The sequence below is a fragment of the Triticum aestivum genome, chromosome 2A (genome assembly GCF_018294505.1).
Source record: "Triticum aestivum cultivar Chinese Spring chromosome 2A, IWGSC CS RefSeq v2.1, whole genome shotgun sequence".
Classification (NCBI taxonomy): domain Eukaryota; kingdom Viridiplantae; phylum Streptophyta; class Magnoliopsida; order Poales; family Poaceae; genus Triticum; species Triticum aestivum.
Window position 1 is genome coordinate 23,765,955 of NC_057797.1, and position 21,267 is coordinate 23,787,221.

A 21,267-nucleotide genomic window follows, 5' to 3' on the forward strand; every position below is an offset into this window, starting at 1 on the left:
TTTCCCCGCACCACAAATTTGCGCTACCAAATTGACAATGACGCGGGGAACCTGACGAACATTAATTCAAAACCACGCATCTGAAAAATATACATACTACTCTCTCCGATTCATATTAACTGTCGCTGCTTTAGTAGTACAACTTTGTAAGAGTACTACTACAGTTGGTTTAATCTGTGTCGCCACCACGGAATGCCCCGAGAGCAGAGCATCCACATTGCCATCGTGTATAAACACCCACGCCCTCCTCTCGCTCCTTCATATATGAACCTGGATATACGTACAGCAGGCCGTCCACCAGTCTCTGGTGACCACTGATCGACCATTGCAATGCCTGGCGCACGACGACCGAACAGTCACCGTACGTGCATACATAGTAGGACCTCTCATTTGGAACCTGCCTGCAGAGAATCAAAAGAGAACCCCATCGTAGCCGCAAAGGGCGCTTGATTCCTGGCCGGCGTCCTTTCCTTTGATACACGGCTAATCAGACCAACTGTGGACAGAAAATGAACATCTCCACAATTCAATCTCATCCAGATAAGGGCATCTCCCCATCAAATCACATGTAACCGTCCGAACCGCACCGTCCGAACATGTTTTGCCATTCAATACGGGTTTGCATTCGTCTGCAGGCCCGTCCGGACATACTTTTTTCCGTAAATCGAAGACAAACTGAGGGGCTTTACGGGTGTCTTGGACCGCTGTCACGTCTGCTACCCTGACCCACCAAAAACCCATCCCGTGCCCGTCCGCTTTCCCGCCCGAAGCCAGCTGCCCACCAAAAACCCTCGTCCAGCGGCCGTTCAGCGTGAGCGAGCGGCGAGGAACGTGCCGAAAATATATACTACTCCCTTCGTCCCAAAATAACGAGATAATTGCATCTATCATCCTTATACTTGCTGGCTAGGTTTAAAATGGTCCTCATACTTACAAAGTGCTTCAGTACGATCCTCATACTTGAAAATACATTGTGTATACGGTCCTCGAACTTGGGAGAGCAGTCCTGAGCTTTGTCACCCTGTACGTATCGTGTAGAGCAAGAGCAATTTTGTCTCTCCGTCTGAGCGGGGCCCACCTGTCAGTGGGTGGCTGAAAATAAATAAAAAGGCTGCTATAGCAGGGAGGTGTCGAACCTGCGATTACAGGATAGAGCATGAGGAAGGTAGCCAACTATGTACTGTCTACGGTTGCCTCAGCTGAGATGCACTATTTTATACTCACTCCGTCCGCAAATACTTGTTTTAGGAATGGTTGTATCTAAACTTATTTTAGTTATAGATACATTCATTTTATCCATTTCTGGGACAAGTATTTTCGGACGGAGGGAGTATTTGGACCGATAGACAAACGAAATTCATTTATATTATTGCATGTACTGTCATTTTGTTGGAATAATTACTTTAGCTTGTCACAGTTTATCTTATGCATGAATTTTTTTACTAAGATGTCAGAAACTCAGAAAAATGGTCACTTACAAAATAAAAAAACCTTTTCTAAATATGTTCTGGTAAGAGACATTTCATTATTCATTAAGTGAAGTCACACTTTGGACTATTTCTTGCCATTTCATATTTAATTTTATTCTGTGGCTGGACTAATTTTAGTAGATTTTCTCATGCTAGTTTTCTTTTCCAAATATGCAAAGACGTAATAAATTAATCTCTTGCAAAAACGTAATAAGGTATAGCTTATTGTGTCTAGTATAACTCGGTTTCCTTTTAGTTGAGTGAATATATTTCAAATATGAACCATGTGCATTTTTGTCTTCTACTTACAAATTTCGTTTGTACAAAAGAATTATTTGAATGAATATGAACCATTTGCATTTCAAATATAAAATATGAATTCAAGTAGTACATCATTATGCATTTTCCCTTATAGTTATCAGTGAGCGAACGAACATGAAACGACCACATCCAAGGAGTAAACAAAAATGCACGCAGGCGCTCGAGGTACTCTAGAAATAAGAACATGCATGCTCGATTATAATCAACAAGCAGCGTTGGTTGAGATGGTTAGCAAGTGCAACGCCAAGGCCAGTTTGTGGTTCGAACACTCACGACGATTGCCCATTTTTTAATGTCCCCTAGCCGACAGCTGGGCCTGCACAGACGGAGAGAGACTTGACCCTGCTGGCAGGTCGCGCTGTACACCATACGTACATAACGACGAAGCTCAGGACTGCTCTCCCAAGTTTGAGGACCGTATACACAACGTATTTCCAAGTATGAGGATCGTATTGAAACACTTCCTGAGTATGAGGACTGTTTTAGACATAGCCACCAAGTATGAGGACCATAGATGCTATTATCTCCAAAATAACTGATGTCTCAACTTTGTACTAGCTGTAGTATAAAATTATACTAAGCTTGAGACACTTATTTTGGAACGAATGGTATATATTAGTTCCTCCGATCCATGTTAGTTAGCGCTTGGTTAGTAGTACAACTTTTCGTTTAATCGGTGTCGCCACCACGGAATCCCCCAAGAGCTGTGTATAAACACCCACGTCCCCCTCTCCCTCCTTCATTCTTCTCCTCACACTTTACTATCTCCCTCTCTCTCTCTCGTCTCTCTCTTCGTTGCCTCTCTGTATTGCTCGGCCCATCGGCCATTGCCGTCAAGCAAGCGATGAGGAACTCGGTGTCGGACCAGAGCTTCGTCATGGAGAGCGACGACGAGGAGCACCGCAGCGAGGAGGGGGAGGAGGAGTCGGACGGGTCGTCGTCGTGCGGGAGCCCGCGGGTGGTCGAGGCCGCCGCCGGTGGCCACCCCGGCTCCTACGCCACCCACCAGTGGCCGCAGAGCTACAGGTAGGATGGCTCGCGGCAGGATGCAGCATCATGCAGAGCTTGTTCTTATTTACTCCTGCTGATAACATTTCCTTGTCTATCGGTAGTGCTATTTTTGCATGCATCTCAAACATTTCTGACCGTAAAAATACGTACAAAATCTCACCAATCAGTATTATGGTAACATTCTCTATTAAGAAGTTTTCACGTACTTATTATCAAGCTGTTGTGACAAACATATTAATTTGACACATCAAAATAACATGATGTTTGAATTGTTAGCCTTAATTAGGATTCTAAAAAAAATCTATGCACATTAGTTTCTTGGGGAGGGCCCACGAGCAGACGAACCTGCGGATGGCGTGTGCGACTGTTAGGGGCCCCACTGCCGCTGGTTTGTCATGGCTACACTTTTGTCCGTTCACCAGATGTCTCTGTACACGTGGGTCCATGATGGATTCGCCTGCCCATGTGGGAATTCAGATGATAGCTTCTTCTTTTTTGTTTCTTTTTACGAGAATCTGAAAACTAAATGATCTGGGGTTCTTTTGAAAAAAAAATGGATTTATCATGTATGTTCATACACGTGAGCGTTTGCATTTGTAGCGTGTTTCTAAAAAAGATAAATCAGGTCGATCCATCAGCTTCACATAAACTAAATCAGCGACAATTAATATTGTTCGGACGAAGAACTTAGTTCTTGATCTCACTGCACACTGTCCGCGAATCCAGCCGATAACCATGGAGGTGTACTTCTGTCTTTCATCAGTAACAAAAGTTGAGATCTCCTTTGATTTGATTTGGCGTTGCAGGCAGTCGATGGACATATACAGCAGCGTGCAGTCCCCGAGCCTGAGCGGGTTCCTGGGCACGCCCACGCTCAGCAGGCTCTCCAGCTCCTTCCTCGCCACCTCCTTCCGCGGGAAGCCGCCACTGGAGATCGTCAAGCCGCTCCTGCCCACCACCCTGATCGCCACCGAAGACGACCATGTCGATGATGCCCGGAAGAGCTCTCACCAGTATCTGCCGCCGTCCAGGAAGGCGTCGTCCCTGTTCAAGATCCCCGAGGACCAGAAGCCTCTTGGTGGTGGGGGTGGCCATGAGGTGGGGCCCTACCGTCAGTGCTCCTACACTCAGGGCGTCATGAATGGTGTGTACAAACCTTACAAATTTAGTTAGGTAGAGCCAGTAATAATAACTAAAAATACTTCCTCCGTTTCTAAATATAAGTCATTTTAGAGACTTCAATAAGAATTACATACGGCTGTATATAGACGTATTTTAGAGTGCATATTCACTTATTTTGCTTTATATATTTTCTGTATTGAAATCTTTAAAATACTTATATTTAGGAACTAAGAGAGTAGTACTCTCTCTGTAAACTAATATAAGATCTTTAAGATGGGGGAGTACCGAGGAGATGCATCAGAAATGGGAGTTGTAACTTTTGGGACACCATTAGCAGCAAATATGACTGTACACCATATGGTCATGTTAACATGAAGGATACGGTACATAAGTCAATTTAATAGATCGCATCTGCAACCTAGGATGCTCACATTGGATAACATGCATGCCATGACAAAAAATGTCAAATTTGCTGAACCTGGACGCATACCCCCACATGCCCACATGCTGACACCAATCAAGGTGCAAATGTACAGATTCTGTCCAAGAACGAGTTTCCACAGCTGTAGTGTTAATAATATAGCACCTAGAATTGCCGATTAGCCCATCAGATTCTGGTCAATTCCCTGTGATGTAGACGTGCATCACATGGCTGATGGGCCAGGACAGCAGTGTCATGTGAGCCGGGAACATGGACATGATCAATAAAATGATTAACTGGACCATGATTGCAGACCAGGCATGTTGATTGAGATCTGTCAGGAGAAAGAGGAACCTTGTCCTAATCAAAGCATGCAATTTACTAATGACATTATTAAAACTCAGGTGCCTGAGCATCTATCTGGTCATGTGGATATCGAACTGTCAGTGTCAGCGCCATTATTTACAACAGGTCTCTGTCTGCCATTTGTTTGGGACCCTGCTTCTTTCCATTAGCAGGGTAAGACAGCGACTGTTAATTTAGTAATGCTTAGCAACTAAAACTGGATGGCAAAATATACTGTATGTTGCAACCTGCAAGTTGGAAGTTGGAACCAAAGCCACTCTTCTCTGAACTTCCTCAGGCAGTGAACATTTTGTATGTCTTGTATTAACTGATTTAAAACTTAATCAATTTTCTAGTTGAAAGTTTCACTTGTAAATAGTCTGAACATTCGAATTACTAATTTTCCAAAAACAATTCGGTTTATTATGATTATTTTAACTGAAATTGTTTCAAATTCGAAGTCCAAAGTTGAAGTCCTCTTTTCATCAACTACATAATCTGGACACCAAGCTTGCTGTTAACCAGTTTAGAACTCCTGAATCTCAAATCATTGTCTGTCACTTGCAGGAGTGAATGTCCTGTGTGGTGTGGGGATCCTGTCAACACCTTATGCCGTCAGGCAGGGTGGCTGGCTCGGGCTTGTGATACTGGCCGTGCTCGCCGTGCTGGCGTGGTACACCGGCGTGCTCCTCCGGCGCTGCCTCGACAGCAAGGAAGGCCTCGAGACCTACCCGGACATCGGCCACGCCGCGTTCGGCACGCCTGGCCGCATCGTCATCTCGGTATAGCTTCTGCCAAAATCTGATGACCAGCTCAGGTTTATTTTCATTTCAGTCTGTACTTTGTAGTACAGTGGATGGTGGTCTTGTGCTAACTCTTGACTCTTTTGTTTTTGCCACCTGCAGATAATCCTGTACATGGAACTGTATGTAAGTACTTCTCATGAAACATTGGCTTGCTTGTTTAGAAATATTATTTCTTTGACAGAGTACATTACTAGATACTCTGTTTTTACGGTGTGCATAATACAGTGAAGTGAGTCTAACAGTCTAACCAGCATACAGAAACTTCTCTAGAAGTGTAATATTTTTCAGAAGGCATGTTTTTTTTTCTTGAACACTATTGTTGTTTATAAGCATATCAATGGCTCCTAATATTTCCCTGCAGGCTTGTTGCATTGAGTATCTGATACTGGAGAGTGATAATCTATCAAAGTTGTTCCCCAATGCACACCTGACAATAGGGGGCTTCAGCCTGGATGCCCATGTGTTATTCGCAATCCTTACGACGCTCGTTGTCATGCCGACAACATGGCTTCACGACCTCAGTTGTCTAAGCTTCATTTCAGGTATTATTTCATTTACCTGGAGCTCATGTGTTTCATCATCTGACCAAATATGTGATATCATCTACTGATTCTGAATTCTGTAGCTGGAGGAGTCGTCGCGTCGATCGTCATCGTCGCCTGCCTCTTTTGGGCAGGGCTTGTTGATCATGTTGGTGTCAACAAGAGCGAAGGGACGGCACTGAACCTCCCTGGGATCCCCATTGCCATTGGCTTGTATGGGTACTGCTACTCAGGGCATGGGGTGTTCCCTAACATCTACTCTTCTCTGAAGAAAAGCAACCAATTCAACGCCGTTCTTTTCACATGGTAACCACACCAAAACCACTGTATTTAAGCCACAATTTTTTGGGGCAATCCATGATCTCAGGAGGGTTTTGTTCGTTGTCAGCATCGCGCTATCCACTGTTTTGTTCGCCGGTGCCGCGGTCATGGGGTACATAATGTTTGGCGAAACCACGGAGTCTCAGTTCACACTGAACATGCCCCCAAATCTTATGTCTTCCAAGATTGCAGTCTGGACTACGGTAAATTCTCTTGTCTACATTAGCAAATTAAGTTCATATGGTTCATTTCTTGATAGCATACACTTTTGTTTTGTTATGAAATGGCTCTTTGTTTCAGTGTATTCTCTTGCATGATTTACAGAGCATATTAAATACACAGAGTTCCTTTTTGTGAGACAAAACGCACAACATGCTGACAGTATCTTTCAGGTGACAAATCCAATAACCAAATATGCACTTACCATGACTCCTCTTGCCCTGAGTTTGGAAGAGCTGCTGCCTCCGAATAGACAGACGTACGGGAACATAATTATGCTCAGATCAGCACTAGTGTTGTCTTCCCTTGTTGTTGCTCTATCTGTTCCATTCTTTGGTAAATATTTTCATCACTAGTAATCATTCGAATACAGATTGATCCTTTAGTTAAATCTTGCTGATTTTCCTAATTTTCTGATTTAATTGATTTTGACGTGCCTTTATAGGACTTGTGATGTCCCTAGTTGGGTCTCTTCTCACCATGTTTGTGGTAAGTTTTTCTTCTGAATTTTAGTGTCGTTTGTTTGTTGTTGGCCATGAGATAGCTAACTACTCATGCCAAGCAGTACTGCGGCAGTGCCATTTGTTTGTTGATTATTGTGGCTAACACATGACACTTTTTAGGCGTATATTCTACCTTGTGCATGCTTTTTGGCCATCCTAAGGAGTACAGTGACTTGGTATCAGGTAAAAAATTGTTTCTTAGTTTGAACACTTATCAAGAAGTCCTCTTAAATATATTATTAGACCATAACCATATCAAACATGATTTCTGCTGAAAAGCGGTACATGTATGGGGGAATCGAGGATTCAAATACATGTATGATGCATAGTTGGTTCATAAATTCAAATACACATAATTTTCAACTTTGATTAAGCATTTCTTTTGTATCACAGTTTTTTATTCACTCAAATAAACATTAGCCATATTAGCAGAATGGACTCAAGAACACATTAGCCTCCATTCTCTACAAATTCAAAAGTTTCACAATACTATATATCATTGTATTCTTGATCAGGCATATTAGCAGAATGGACTCAAAAGCTCAAATATCTGAAGACACCATTTAATAAGCAAATGCATTATTTCTTTGCAGATAGTACTATGTGTGTTCATCATTGTCGTCGGTCTCTGTTGTGCGGGTATTGGCACATACTCCTCCCTTTCTAAGATCATCCAAAATTATCAGTAAATACTTGTGAAGCAATGTCATTTGTATGTACTAAAAGACGAATGTTTACTTGTTTCTAGTGCTCTTTTTGCAAGATTTTGACAAAAACATGTCATCATAGATAGGATGTACCATGAAAGGAGAATCAGTTTGAGGTTGCTCTCTTGGCCGGAGTACCCCGAAAATGACTTCACCTCCTTCCTCTTGGTGCATCAATTTTTGTTAGTAATGATGAGGTTTGCATCTTCAATTGTGATCCTCATTTTCCCATCTCTTTAATTTGTGGCCTTCGATGCAACATTCAGTGATTATGAAGTTGATATACACACTTGTGATCATGTGTACCAGGTTTACTACATATCCATTTTTCTATCTTGCATGTTTTTTTCATGAAGGTACTAGGTAACTTGTGTTAAAGGATTCCATGTCCATGTGTGTTTCTTCTTCCTATTATTATGCATAAAAAGTTGTATCCAAGGCCAAGAAGATCTGACCCATCAAGCCTTTGAAAACATAAGCAAACCTCGTCCTTACTCTTTTCGTTTCCGAAACAATGCACCTGCGACACCCCCTAATGCCCCACCAACAGCTTACCTTCTGTGACAATGGCCAACGTCTTTGTACTGACAAGCTATGCCATGTCGACATCCCGCCCACAATCATATAAACTCTCTTAGATCCTAGCACCGACCCCACCCCAAGTGAACCATTATGGTAGGCACCATAACCAATATTCGCATGGCCACGGAGTCCTTGTCCCCTAATTTTGTTCTCCTCTTGAAGCTATGATAGATAAAATTAATATTGCTTACCAATCCATAACTTCTCGAGCGGAAGAACCCAACAAAGCTACCAAGTTTGTAGCATCGTCATCCGATTCCCTAGGTGTGCATAAATAATTAAAGAAGGCATGCCTTTTTAGGCGTAACTGCTCCCCTTACGCGCTTGAAGACACACATCAGGGCCCCCGAGAGGTCGTGATGGGTGTGAGACGTATACATGCAAAAGTAACGTAATGTTTGGTGTGCAAGTGACGTATATGTTGCATGGTGCATGCACATGAAATTTGTCGCTCCAAGGAGTACGTCTAGCGAGACAAACAAACATCTAAGCTAACAGAACACAACCTTCGACAAACCCTAATGTGTTAGGGCAGTAGGGCACCAACATATTTAAAACAAACAGCATTCATGCGAGGACATGGATCTCCCCGTGCGAGCCTCTGGCGAAGATAGCCCCGACCTCGACACCAAACAACATTGATACAACACACCATTTTGTTAAGAAAGATGAATGACATGAATCTTCTCCTTTGAAAGGTACTTGATGTTTGGTTTCTATACCCAAGGCCAAGAAGACCTCACCACACCAACTAGGTCTTTAAATACACAAACGAACGAATGGCGGCTTCAATGGTCACCATTGGAACCCAGGGCCACACTGCCCACGCACACGCCACTGCTACCTATCACATTAGTAGTGTGTCTTAAGGTATTGTGCCACAGGTAAATTACACAAGGGTTGGGCTACTCGGTCCATGTCATGAATTGGTGATGTTTGTACTTCTCGCCACGCCACTAGCAATCAATTATTGACGGCGTGTGCTCGTTCTGGCACGTCACCGGTATTTGGGAAAATACTAGTGGCGTGTCTCTTTGAAGGTGCGTCACTGACGTAGATTGCCTATAAGCATTTCTAGCTAGTGACAAGATACACTCAAATGCAATCTTTGGGATCTTCTCTTAGAAGGTAATTGTCGTGTTTTTTTATCCAAGGTCAAGAAGGTCTCACCAGCCAGGCCTTTGAAAACAAAAGCAAACCTCACCCTTTCCATTTCTGAAATAGCACACACTCCCTAGTACACCACCACCACCACCATCACAGAAACCTCCTAGATCTTGACGCCGTCTCCACCCAACTCAACCATTATGGTATGCACCATAACCAATATTCGCATCCCACAACGTTCTTGTCCCTTGAATTTGTTCTGGTGCGAAGCTATGATAGGTAACTCAACCATTGCTCGTTACCAATCCATAAACGTTCGGGAGGAAGAACCTGGCAAAAGTACTCATTTTGTAGTTGTCGTCATCTGATTCCCCAGACGTGCATCAATAATGAAAGAAGGCGTCCCTTTTAGGCGTAACTGCCCCACTTACACGCGTGACGTATACGTGCATGAGACATGCAGACGCAATGTAACGTTCGGTGCACGTGAAATTCGTCGCTCTAAGGAGTACATGAGGGGAGATAAACTCATGCACATGAAATCCGCCACTCCAAGGAGTACATAAGGGGAGATAAACAGACGTCTAGACTGGACTAGAAGCTAACCAAACACCACCGCCCTCAACCTCAAGCCTAACATGAGGGCACCGACATATTTAAAACAAAATGGATTCCCGCGAGCCTCTGGCGAAGATAACCCTGACCTCGACATCAAACTACACCAGTACAACATACCATTTTCTTTGTTAAGAAAGACGAGAAACATGGATCGGGCGACTCGGGCGGGATCCCAACCCTAGCCGCCGGGGGCTCCCTGTCCTTCCATCCCTCCCTCCGCCGCCGCCGAAGGACGCCGCCAGCCTATAGCCCGGGGGCTGACGGCGGTGGCGGGGGCCTTCCCTCTCTCCCGCGCCATGGGGGCGATGCCGAGCCCCGCGGCGTGTGGTGGCACGGCCGATCTGGCCTTCGTGGCGTGGCGGGCCTGCCTTGACCGGCGGCGGCCTTGTCCTAGGGCGGCGGTGGTGGCGGGTGCGGCGGCCGGCCCTGCGTCGGGCATCGGCCTTGGCTGCGTTCGTCGGCGGCGGTCGGATCTCCAGCGACGGACCATCTGACCTCGGATCGGCGGTGGCGGCATGGAGGGCCTGGTGGTTGGGTCGGCTCCATGCGTGGTTTGCCCTCCGGACAGATCTGATCTGCCCGGTGCGGCTTGCTTCATGTGCGGCGGCTCAGATCGGCGGCGACCCGTGCACACGATGCTTGATGGAGGTTCTTCGAGCGGATCCAGGTGAAAACCTTGTTCTCGGCTTGATGCTGATACGTCCAAAACGTATCTATAATTTCTGCTTGCTCCATGCCCCTTTTGGTTGATATTGCTATGATATTTATACACTTCCATACAATTTTGATCATATTTGGACTAACCTATTAACTCAGTGCACCCCAGTGCCAGTTTCTGTTTTCTGCTGTTTTTGTATTTCAGGTTTTTCCATTACGAAAACTGCCAGAAAAATTCCGGAAAAAATATATAAAAAATCAGCGTTCCGGAACCTTCCAGGACCCTGAAGGAGAGCCGGAGGGGGGCCACCAGGGCCCGAGTGTTGGAGAACGTAGTAATTTCAAAAATTTCCTACGCACACGCAAGATCATGGTGATGCATAGCAACGGGGGGAGAGTGTTATCTACATACCCTTGTAGACCCGAAGCGGAAGCGATCACAACGTAGAGGAAGTAGTCGTACGTTCTCCTCGCGATCCGACCGATCCCGGCGCCGTTACTCCGACGCCCCCGAGTTCTTGGCACACGTTCAGCTCGATGATGCTCCTCGGGCTCCGATCCAGCAAAGCTCCGGAGAGAGAGTTCCGTCAGCACGACGGCGTGGTGACGATCTTGATGTTCTACCGGCGCAGGGCTTCGCCTAAGCACTGCAACGATATATTCGAGGTGTAATATGGTGGAGGGGGGCACCGCACACGGCTAAGGAACGATCACGAAGATCAACTTGTGTGTCTTGGGGTGCCCCCCTGCCCCCGTATATAAAGGAGCAAGGGGAGGGGGCCGGCCGGCCAAGCTAGGCGCGCCAGGGGAGTCCTACTCCCACCGGGAGTAGGATTCCCCCCCCCCCCAATCCTAGTCCAACTAGGTTTCCCGGAGGGGAAAGGGAGAGAGAGGGGCGCGGCCCCCTTCTCCTAGTCCTACTAGGACTAGGGAAGGGGGAAGAGGCGCGCGGCCCCTGGCCAGCCCTTTCCTCCTTTTTCCACTAAGGCCCATGAGGCCCATTATGCTCCCGGGGGGTTCCGGTAACCTCCCGGTACTCCGGTAAATTCCTGTTTTCACTCGGAACCATTCCGAAGTCCAAACATAGGCTTCCAATATATCAATATTTACGTCTCGACCATTTCGAGACTCCTCGTCATGTCCGTGATCACATCCGGGACTCCGAACTCCTTCGGTACATCAAAATACACAAACTCATAATAACGGTCATCGAAACCTTAAGCGTGCGGACCCTACGGTTCGAGAACAATGTAGACATGACCGAGACACGTCTCCGGTCAATAACCAATAGCGGGACCTGGATGCCCATATTGGCTCCTACATATTCTACGAAGATCTTTATCGGTCAGACCGCATAACAACATACGTTTGTTCCCTTTGTCATCGGTATGTTACTTACCCGAGATTCGATCGTCGGTATCCAATACCTAGTTCAATCTCGTTGCCGGTAAGTCTCTTTACTTGTTCCGTAATACATCATCTCACAACTAACTCATTAGTTGTAATGCTTGCAAGGCTTATGTGATGTGCATTACCGAGAGGGCCCAGAGATACCTCTCCGACTATCGGAGTGACAAATCCTAATCTCGAAATACGCCAACCCAACATCTACCTTTGGAGATACCTGTAGTACTCCTTTATAATCACCCAGTTACGTTGTGACGTTTGGTAGTACCCAAAGTGTTCCTCCGGTAAACGGGAGTTGCATAATCTCATAGTCATAGGAACATGTATAAGTTATGGATGAAAGCAATAGCAACACACTAAACGATCAGGTGCTAAGCTAATGGAAATGGGTCATGTCAATCAGATCATTCAACCAATGATGTGACCTCGTTAATCAAATGACAACTCCTTTGTCTATGGTTAGGAAACTTAACCATCTTTGATTAATGAGCTAGTCAAGTAGAGGCATACTAGTGACACTCTGTTTGTCTATGTATTCACACATGTATTATGTTTCCGGTTAATACAATTCTAGCATGAATAATAAACATTTATCATGAAATAAGGAAATAAATAATAACTTTATTATTGCCTCTAGGGCATATTTCCTTCAGTCTCCCACTTGCACTAGAGTCAATAATCTAGATTACACAGTAATGATTCTAACACCCATGGAGTCTTGGTGCTGATCATGTTTTGCTCGTGGAAGAGGCTTAGTCAACGGGTCTGCTACATTCAGATCCGTATGTATCTTGCAAATCTCTATGTCTCCCACCTGGACCAAGTCCCGGATGGAATTGAAGCGTCTCTTGATGTGTTTGGTTCTCTTGTGAAATCTGGATTCCTTCGCCAAGGCAATTGCTCCAGTATTGTCACAAAAGATTTTCATTGGACCCGATGCACTAGGTATGACACCTAGATCGGATATGAACTCCTTCATCCAGACTCCTTCATTAGCTGCTTCCGAAGCTGCTATGTATTCCGCTTCACATGTAGATCCCGCTACGACGCTTTGTTTAGAACTGCACCAACTGACAGCTCCACCGTTTAATGTAAATACGTATCCGGTTTGCGATTTCGAATCGTCCGGATCAGTGTCAAAGCTTGCATCAACGTAACCACTTACGATGAGCTCTTTGTCACCTCCATATACGAGAAACATCTCCTTAGTCCTTTTCAGGTACTTCAGGATATTCTTGACCGCTGTCCAGTGATCCACTCCTGGATTACTTTGGTACCTCCCTGCTAAGCTAATAGCAAGGCACACATCTGGTCTGGTACACAGCATTGCATACATGATAGAGCCTATGGCTGAAGCATAGGGAACATCTTTCATTTTCTCTCTATCCTCTGCAGTGGTCGGGCATTGAGTCTTACTCAACTTCACACCTTGTAGTACAGGCAAGAACCCTTTCTTTGCTTGATCCATTTTGAACTTCTTCAAAACTTTGTCAAGGTATGTGCTTTGTGAAAGTCCAATTAAGCGTCTTGATCTATCTCTATTGATCTTGATGCCCAATATGTAAGCAGCTTCACCGAGGTCCTTCATTGAAAAACTCTTATTCAAGTATCCCTTTATGCTATCCAGAAATTCTATATCATTTCCGATCAGCAATATGTCATCCACATATAATATCAGAAATGCTACAGAGCTCCCACTCACTTTCTTGTAAATACAGGCTTCTCCAAAAGTCTGTACAAACCCAAATGCTTTGATCACACTATCAAAGCGTTTATTCCAACTCCGAGATGCTTGCACCAGTCCATAAATGGATCGCTGGAGCTTGCACACTTTGTTAGCTCCCTTTGGATCGATAAAACCTTCTGGTTGCATCATATACAACTCTTCTTCCAGAAATCCATTCAGGAATGCAGTTTTTACATCCATTTGCCAAATTTCATAATCACAAAATGCGGCAATTGCTAACATGATTCGGACAGACTTAAGCATCGCTACGGGTGAGAAGGTCTCATCGTAGTCAATCCCTTGAACTTGTCGGAAACCTTTTGCGACAAGTCGAGCTTTGTAGACAGTAACATTACCGTCAGCGTCAGTCTTCTTCTTAAAGATCCACTTGTTCTCTATTGCTTGCCGACCTTCGGGCAAGTCAACCAAAGTCCATACTTTGTTTTCATACATGGATCCCATCTCAGATTTCATGGCTTCAAACCATTTTGCGGAATCTGGGCTCACCATCGCTTCTTCATAGTTCGTAGGTTCATCATGATCTAGTAGCATGACTTCCAGAATAGGATTACCGTACCACTCTGGTGCGGATCTTACTCTGGTTGATCTACGAGGTTCTGTAGTAACTTGATCTGAAGCTTCATGATCAACATCATCAACTTCCTCACTACTTGGTGTAGATGTCTCAGAAACCGGTTTCTGAGATAAACTACTTTCCAATAAGGGAGAAGGTACAGTTACCTCATCAAGTTCTACTTTCCTCCCACTCACTTCTTTCGAGAGAAACTCCTTCTCTAGAAAGGATCCATTTTTAGCAACAAATGTCTTGCCTTCGGATCTGTGATAGAAGGTGTACCCAACTGTCTCCTTTGGGTATCCTATGAAGACACATTTCTCCGATTTGGGTTCGAGCTTATCAGGTTGAAGTTTTTTCACATAAGCATCGCAGCCCCAAACTTTAAGAAACGACAACTTTGGTTTCTTGCCAAACCATAGTTCATAAGGTGTCGTCTCAACGGATTTTGACGGTGTTCTATTCAACGTGAATGCGGCCGTCTCAAGTGCATAACCCCAAAATGATAGCGGTAAATCTGTAAGAGACATCATAGATCGCACCATATCTAGTAAAGTGCGATTACGACGTTCGGACACACCATTACGCTGTGGTGTTCCGGGTGGCGTGAGTTGCGAAACTATTCCGCATTGTTTGAAATGTAGACCAAACTCGTAACTCAAATATTCTCCTCCACGATCTGATCGTAGAAACTTTATTTTCTTGTTACGATGATTTTCAACTTCACTCTGAAATTCTTTGAACTTTTCAAATGTTTCAGACTTGTGTTTCATTAAGTAGATATACCCATATCTACTCAAATCATCTGTGAAGGTGAGAAAATAACGATATCCGCCACGAGCCTCAACATTCATCGGACCACATACATCCGTATGTATGATTTCCAACAAATCTGTTGCTCTCTCCATAGTACCGGAGAACGGTATTTTAGTCATCTAGCCCATGAGGCACGGTTCGCAAGTGCCAAGTGATTCATAATCAAGTGACTCCAAAAGTCCATCAGTATGGAGTTTCTTCATGCGCTTTACACCGATATGACCTAAACGGCAGTGCCACAAATAAGTTGCACTTTCATTATCAACTCTGCATCTTTTGGTTTCAACATTATGAATATGTGTATCACTACTATCGAGATTCATCAAGAATAGACCACTCTTTAAGGGTGCATGACCATAAAAGATGTTACTCATATAAATAGAACAACCATTATTCTCTGATTTAAATGAATAACCGTCTCGCATCAAACAAGATCCAGATATAATGTTCATGCTCAACGCAGGCACCAAATAACAATTATTTAGGTCTAATACTAATCCCGAAGGTAGATGTAGAGGTAGCGTGCCGACCGCGATCACATCGACTTTGGAACCATTTCCCACGCGCATCGTCACCTCGTCCTTTGCTAGTGTCCGCTTAATCTGTAGTCCCTGTTTCGAGTTGCAAATATTAGCAACAGAACCAGTATCAAATACCCAGGTGCTACTGCGAGCTCTAGTAAGGTACACATCAATAACATGTATATCACATATACCTTTGTTCACCTTGCCATCCTTCTTATCCGCCAAATACTTGGGGCAGTTCCGCTTCCAGTGACCAGTCTGCTTGCAGTAGAAGCACTCAGTTTCAGGCTTAGGTCCAGATCTGGGTTTCTTCTCTTGAGCAGCAACTTGCTTGCTGTTCTTCTTGAAGTTCCCCTTCTTCTTCCCTTTGCCCTTCTTCTTGAAACTAGTGGTCTTATTGACCATCAACACTTGATGCTCCTTCTTGATTTCTACCTCCGCAGCCTTTAGCATTGCGAAGAGCTCGGGCATAGTCTTTACTAACCCTTGCATATTATAGTTCATCACGAAGCCTTTGTAGCTTGGTGGCAGTGATTGGAGAATTCTGTCAATGACACAATCATCCGGAAGATTAACTCCCAGCTGACTCAAGTGATTGTAATACCCAGACATTCTGAGTATGTGCTCACTGACAGACCCATTCTCCTCCATTTTGCAGCTATAGAACTTATTGGAGACTTCATATCTCTCAATCCGGGCATTCTGTTGGAATATTAACTTCAACTCCTGGAACATCTCATATGCTCCATGGTTCTCAAACCGACGTTGAAGTCCCGGTTCTAAGCCGTAAAGCATGGCACACTGAACTATCGAGTAGTCATCAGCTTTGCTCTGCCAGACGTTCATAACATCTGGCGTTGCTCCAGCAGCAGGCCTGGCACCTAGCGGTGCATCCAGGACGTAACTCTTTTGTGCAGCAATGAGGATAATCCTCAAGTTACGGACCCAGTCCGTGTAATTGCTACCATCATCTTTCAACTTTGCTTTCTCAAGGAACGCATTAAAATTCAACGGAACAATAGCACGAGCCATCTATCTACAATCAACATAAACAAGCAAGATACTATCAGGGACTAAGTTCATGATAAATTTAAGTTCAATTAATCATATTACTTAAGAACTCCCACTTAGATAGACATCCCTCTAATCATCTAAGTGATCACGTGATCCAAATCAAACTAAACCATAACCGATCATCACGTGAAATGGATTAGTTCTCAATGGTGAACATCATCATGTTGATCATATCTACTATATGATTCACGCTCGACCTTTCGGTCTCCGTGTTCCGAGGCCATATCTGCATATGCTAGGCTCGTCAAGTATAACCCGAGTATTCTGCGTGTGCAAAACTGGCTTGCACCCGTTGTAGATGGACGTAGAGCTTATCACACCCGATCATCACGTGGTGTCTGGGCACGACGAACTTTGGCAACGGTGCATACTCGGGGAGAACACTTCTTGATAATTTAGTGAGAGATCATCTTATAATGCTACCGTCAATCAAAGCAAGATAAGATGCATAAAAGATAAACATCACATGCAAATCAATATAAGTGATATGATATGGTCATCATCATCTTGTGCTTCGTGATCTCCATCTCCGCAGCACCATCATGATCACCATCGTCACCGGCGCGACACCTTGATCTCCATCGTAGCATCGTTGTCGTCTCGCCAATCTTATGCTTCTACGACTATCGCTACCGCTTAGTGATAAAGTAAAGCATTACAGGGCGATTGCATTGCATACAATAAAGCGACAACCATATGGCTCCTGCCAGTTGCCGATAACTCGGTTACAAAACATGATCATCTCATACAATAAAATTTAGCATCATGTCTTGACCATATCACATCACAACATGCCCTGCAAAAACAAGTTAGACGTCCTCTACTTTGTTTGTTGCAAGTTTTACGTGGCTGCTACGGGCTTAAGCAAGAACTCATCTTACCTACGCATCAAAACCACAATGATAGTTCGTCAAATAGACTCCGTTTTAACCTTCTCAAGGACTGGGCGTAGCCACACTTGGTTCAACTAAAGTTGGTGAGATGTCTCCCGCAAGCCATCTGTGTGCAAAGCACGTCGAGGGAACCGGTCTCGCGTAAGCGTACGCGTAAGGTTGGTCCGGGTCATCTCATCCAACAATACCGCTGAACCAAAGTATGACATGCTGGTAGGCAGTATGACTTGTATCGTCCACAACTCACTTGTGTTCTACTCGTTCATATAACATCAAACCATAAAAACCTAGGCTCTGATACCACTGTTGGAGAACGTAGTAATTTCAAAAATTTCCTACGCACACGCAAGATCATGGTGATGCATAGCAACGAGGGGGAGAGTGTTGTCTACATACCCTTGTAGACCCGAAGCGGAAGCGATCACAACGTAGAGGAAGTAGTCGTACGTTCTCCTCGCGATCCGACCGATCCCGGCGCCGTTACTCCGACGCCCCCGAGTTCTTGGCACACGTTCAGCTCGATGATGCTCCTCGGGCTCCGATCCAGCAAAGCTCCGGAGAGAGAGTTCCGTCAGCACGACGGCGTGGTGATGATCTTGATGTTCTACCGGCGCAGGGCTTCGCCTAAGCACTGCAACGATATATTCGAGGTGTAATATGGTGGAGGGGGGCACCGCACACGGCTAAGGAACGATCACGAAGATCAACTTGTGTGTCTTGGGGTGCCCCCCTGCCCCCGTATATAAAGGAGCAAGGGGAGGGGGCCGGCCGGCCAAGCTAGGCGCGCCAGGGGAGTCCTACTCCCACCGGGAGTAGGATTCCCCCCCCCCCCCAATCCTAGTCCAACTAGGTTTCCCGGAGGGGAAAGGGAGAGAGAGGGGCGCGGCCCCCTTCTCCTAGTCCTACTAGGACTAGGGAAGGGGGAAGGGGCGCGCGGCCCCTGGCCAGCCCTTTCCTCCTTTTTCCACTAAGGCCCATGAGGCCCATTATGCTCCCGGGGGGTTCCGGTAACCTCCCGGTACTCCGGTAAATTCCTGTTTTCACTCGGAACCATTCCGAAGTCCAAACATAGGCTTCCAATATATCAATCTTTACGTCTCGACCATTTCGAGACTCCTCGTCATGTCCGTGATCACATCCGGGACTCCGAACTCCTTCGGTACATCAAAATACACAAACTCATAATAACGGTCATCGAAACCTTAAGCGTGCGAACCCTACGGTTCGAGAACAATGTAGACATGACCGAGACACGTCTCCGGTCAATAACCAATAGCGGGACCTGGATGCCCATATTGGCTCCTACATATTCTACGAAGATCTTTATCGGTCAGACCGCATAACAACATACGTTTGTTCCCTTTGTCATCGGTATGTTACTTACCCGAGATTCGATCGTCGGTATCCAATACCTAGTTCAATCTCGTTGCCGGTAAGTCTCTTTACTCGTTCCGTAATACATCATCTCACAACTAACTCATTAGTTGTAATGCTTGCAAGGCTTATGTGATGTGCATTACCGAGAGGGCCCAGAGATACCTCTCCGACTATCGGAGTGACAAATCCTAATCTCGAAATACGCCAACCCAACATCTACCTTTGGAGATACCTGTAGTACTCCTTTATAATCACCCAGTTACGTTGTGACGTTTGGTAGTACCCAAAGTGTTCCTCCGGTAAACGGGAGTTGCATAATCTCATAGTCATAGGAACATGTATAAGTTATGGATGAAAGCAATAGCAACACACTAAACGATCAGGTGCTAAGCTAATGGAAATGGGTCATGTCAATCAGATCATTCAACCAATGATGTGACCTCGTTAATCAAATGACAACTCCTTTGTCTATGGTTAGGAAACTTAACCATCTTTGATTAATGAGCTAGTCAAGTAGAGGCATACTAGTGACACTCTGTTTGTCTATGTATTCACACATGTATTATGTTTCCGGTTAATACAATTCTAGCATGAATAATAAACATTTATCATGAAATAAGGAAATAAATAATAACTTTATTATTGCCTCTAGGGCATATTTCCTTCACCGAGGCGCCCTGGTGGCGCGGCCCACCCCCCGTGGCCGCGCCGGGTGGGCGCCTGGGCCCCCCAGGAGCCCTCTGACGTCACCCTTCGGCCTATATTTAACACTCGTCCCGAAACCCTCGAGACGGGAACCCTTTTTCGCGATCTCATCTCTGTTTCGCCGCCGCCGCGCTTCCAAGATCGGGAGCGCCAGGAGAACTCTTCCCGGCACCCTGCCGGAGGGGAGGATCACCACCGGGACCTTCTCCACCACCATGGACGCCTCCGGATGATGCGTGAGTAGTCTCCCTTGGACCATGGGTCCATGATCAGTAGCTATGTGATGTTCTCCTCCCCTTCTTGTGCTTCACTAATTAGACCTCGTGAGCTGCCCTACATGATCGAGGCACATATGTAATTCTTATGCTGTTGCTATGATGAGTTTGCTGGGATCCGATGGATTGTGAGATTATGTTCAGATTGTGTTTGAGTAATATATTTGATTTACCTCTTTTATATTTATGTTCGTAAGTAATTCTTGCATGTTCTCCGTTGCTGTTTATTGCTTTGGCCGAGTAGTAGATAATAACTCCAAGAGGGAACGTTATGCTTGATTGTGGGTTCATGCCCCTCGATGACTAGCTTGAGTGACAGAAACATGAGTCTAGGGGATGTGCTGTTGCCACAAGGGGGAAAACAACGGTGCTTGTGCCCGCGGGTGCAAGGATTGTTTACTTTACGCAAAGTATTTTAATGCAGTTGTCTGTTGCTTTGAGTTTACACTTTGGGTGGGGCTCGCAACTTAATACCACCGAGATGTTCTGGATAGGTATCTCAAGGAGGATGATTAGTAGTGTTGGGGAACGTAGTAATTTCAAAAAAATTCCTACGCACACGCAAGATCATGGTGATGCATAGCAACGAGGGGGAGAGTGTTGTCTACGTACCCTCGTAGACCGAAGCGGAAGCGATCACAACGTAGAGGAAGTAGTCGTACGTTCTCCTTGCGATCCAACCGATCCCGGCGCCGTTACTCCGGCGCCCCCGAGTTCTTGGCACACGTACAGCTCGGTGACGCTCCTCGGGCTCCGATCCAGCAAAGCTCCGGGGAGAGAGTTCTGTCAGCACGACGGCGTGGTGACGATCTTGATGTTCTACTATCGCAGGGCTTCGCCTAAGCGCTGCAACAATATGACCGAGGTGGAATATGGTGGAGGGGGGCACCGCACACGGCTAAGGAACGATCTCAAGGATCAACTTGTGTGTCTAGAGGTGCCCCCCTGCCCCCGTATATAAAGGTTCAAGGGGGAGGGGCGGCCGGCCTAGAGAGGGGCGCGCCAGGGAGTCCTACTCCCTCCGGAAGTAGGATTCCCCCAAACCTAGTTGGAATAGGATTCACCGGAAGGGGGAAAGAGAGAGAGAGAGAGAGAGGGAAAGGGGGGCGCCGCCCCCCCCCTCCTTGTCCAATTCGGACTAGAGG

At 45.5% G+C, this 21,267-nt stretch overlaps 1 protein-coding gene across 1 annotated transcript; it reads left to right on the top strand.

Moving 5' to 3' along the window:
• The first annotated feature begins 2,536 nt into the window (after positions 1-2,536).
• Positions 2,537-8,138, top strand: LOC123187154 (amino acid transporter AVT1C). The gene is made up of 11 exons (XM_044598929.1): positions 2,537-2,816; positions 3,608-3,945; positions 5,257-5,471; positions 5,595-5,618; positions 5,857-6,037; positions 6,121-6,343; positions 6,426-6,561; positions 6,751-6,913; positions 7,023-7,066; positions 7,201-7,263; positions 7,674-8,138. Exons 1-11 carry the CDS (start codon positions 2,635-2,637, stop codon positions 7,767-7,769), a joined length of 1,665 nt encoding a protein of 554 aa, XP_044454864.1. The 5' UTR covers positions 2,537-2,634; the 3' UTR covers positions 7,770-8,138.
• The last annotated feature ends 13,129 nt before the right edge of the window (positions 8,139-21,267 follow it).

Coding starts and splice junctions, on each gene's coding strand:
- LOC123187154 (XM_044598929.1), top strand. CDS start 2,635: ATGAGGAACTCGGTGTCGGACCAGAGCTTCGTCATGGAGAGCGACGAC. Junction 5,619..5,856: donor TCCTGTACATGGAACTGTAT/GTAAGTACTTCT, acceptor ATTTCCCTGCAG/GCTTGTTGCATTGAGTATCT. Junction 7,067..7,200: donor CTCTTCTCACCATGTTTGTG/GTAAGTTTTTCT, acceptor GACACTTTTTAG/GCGTATATTCTACCTTGTGC.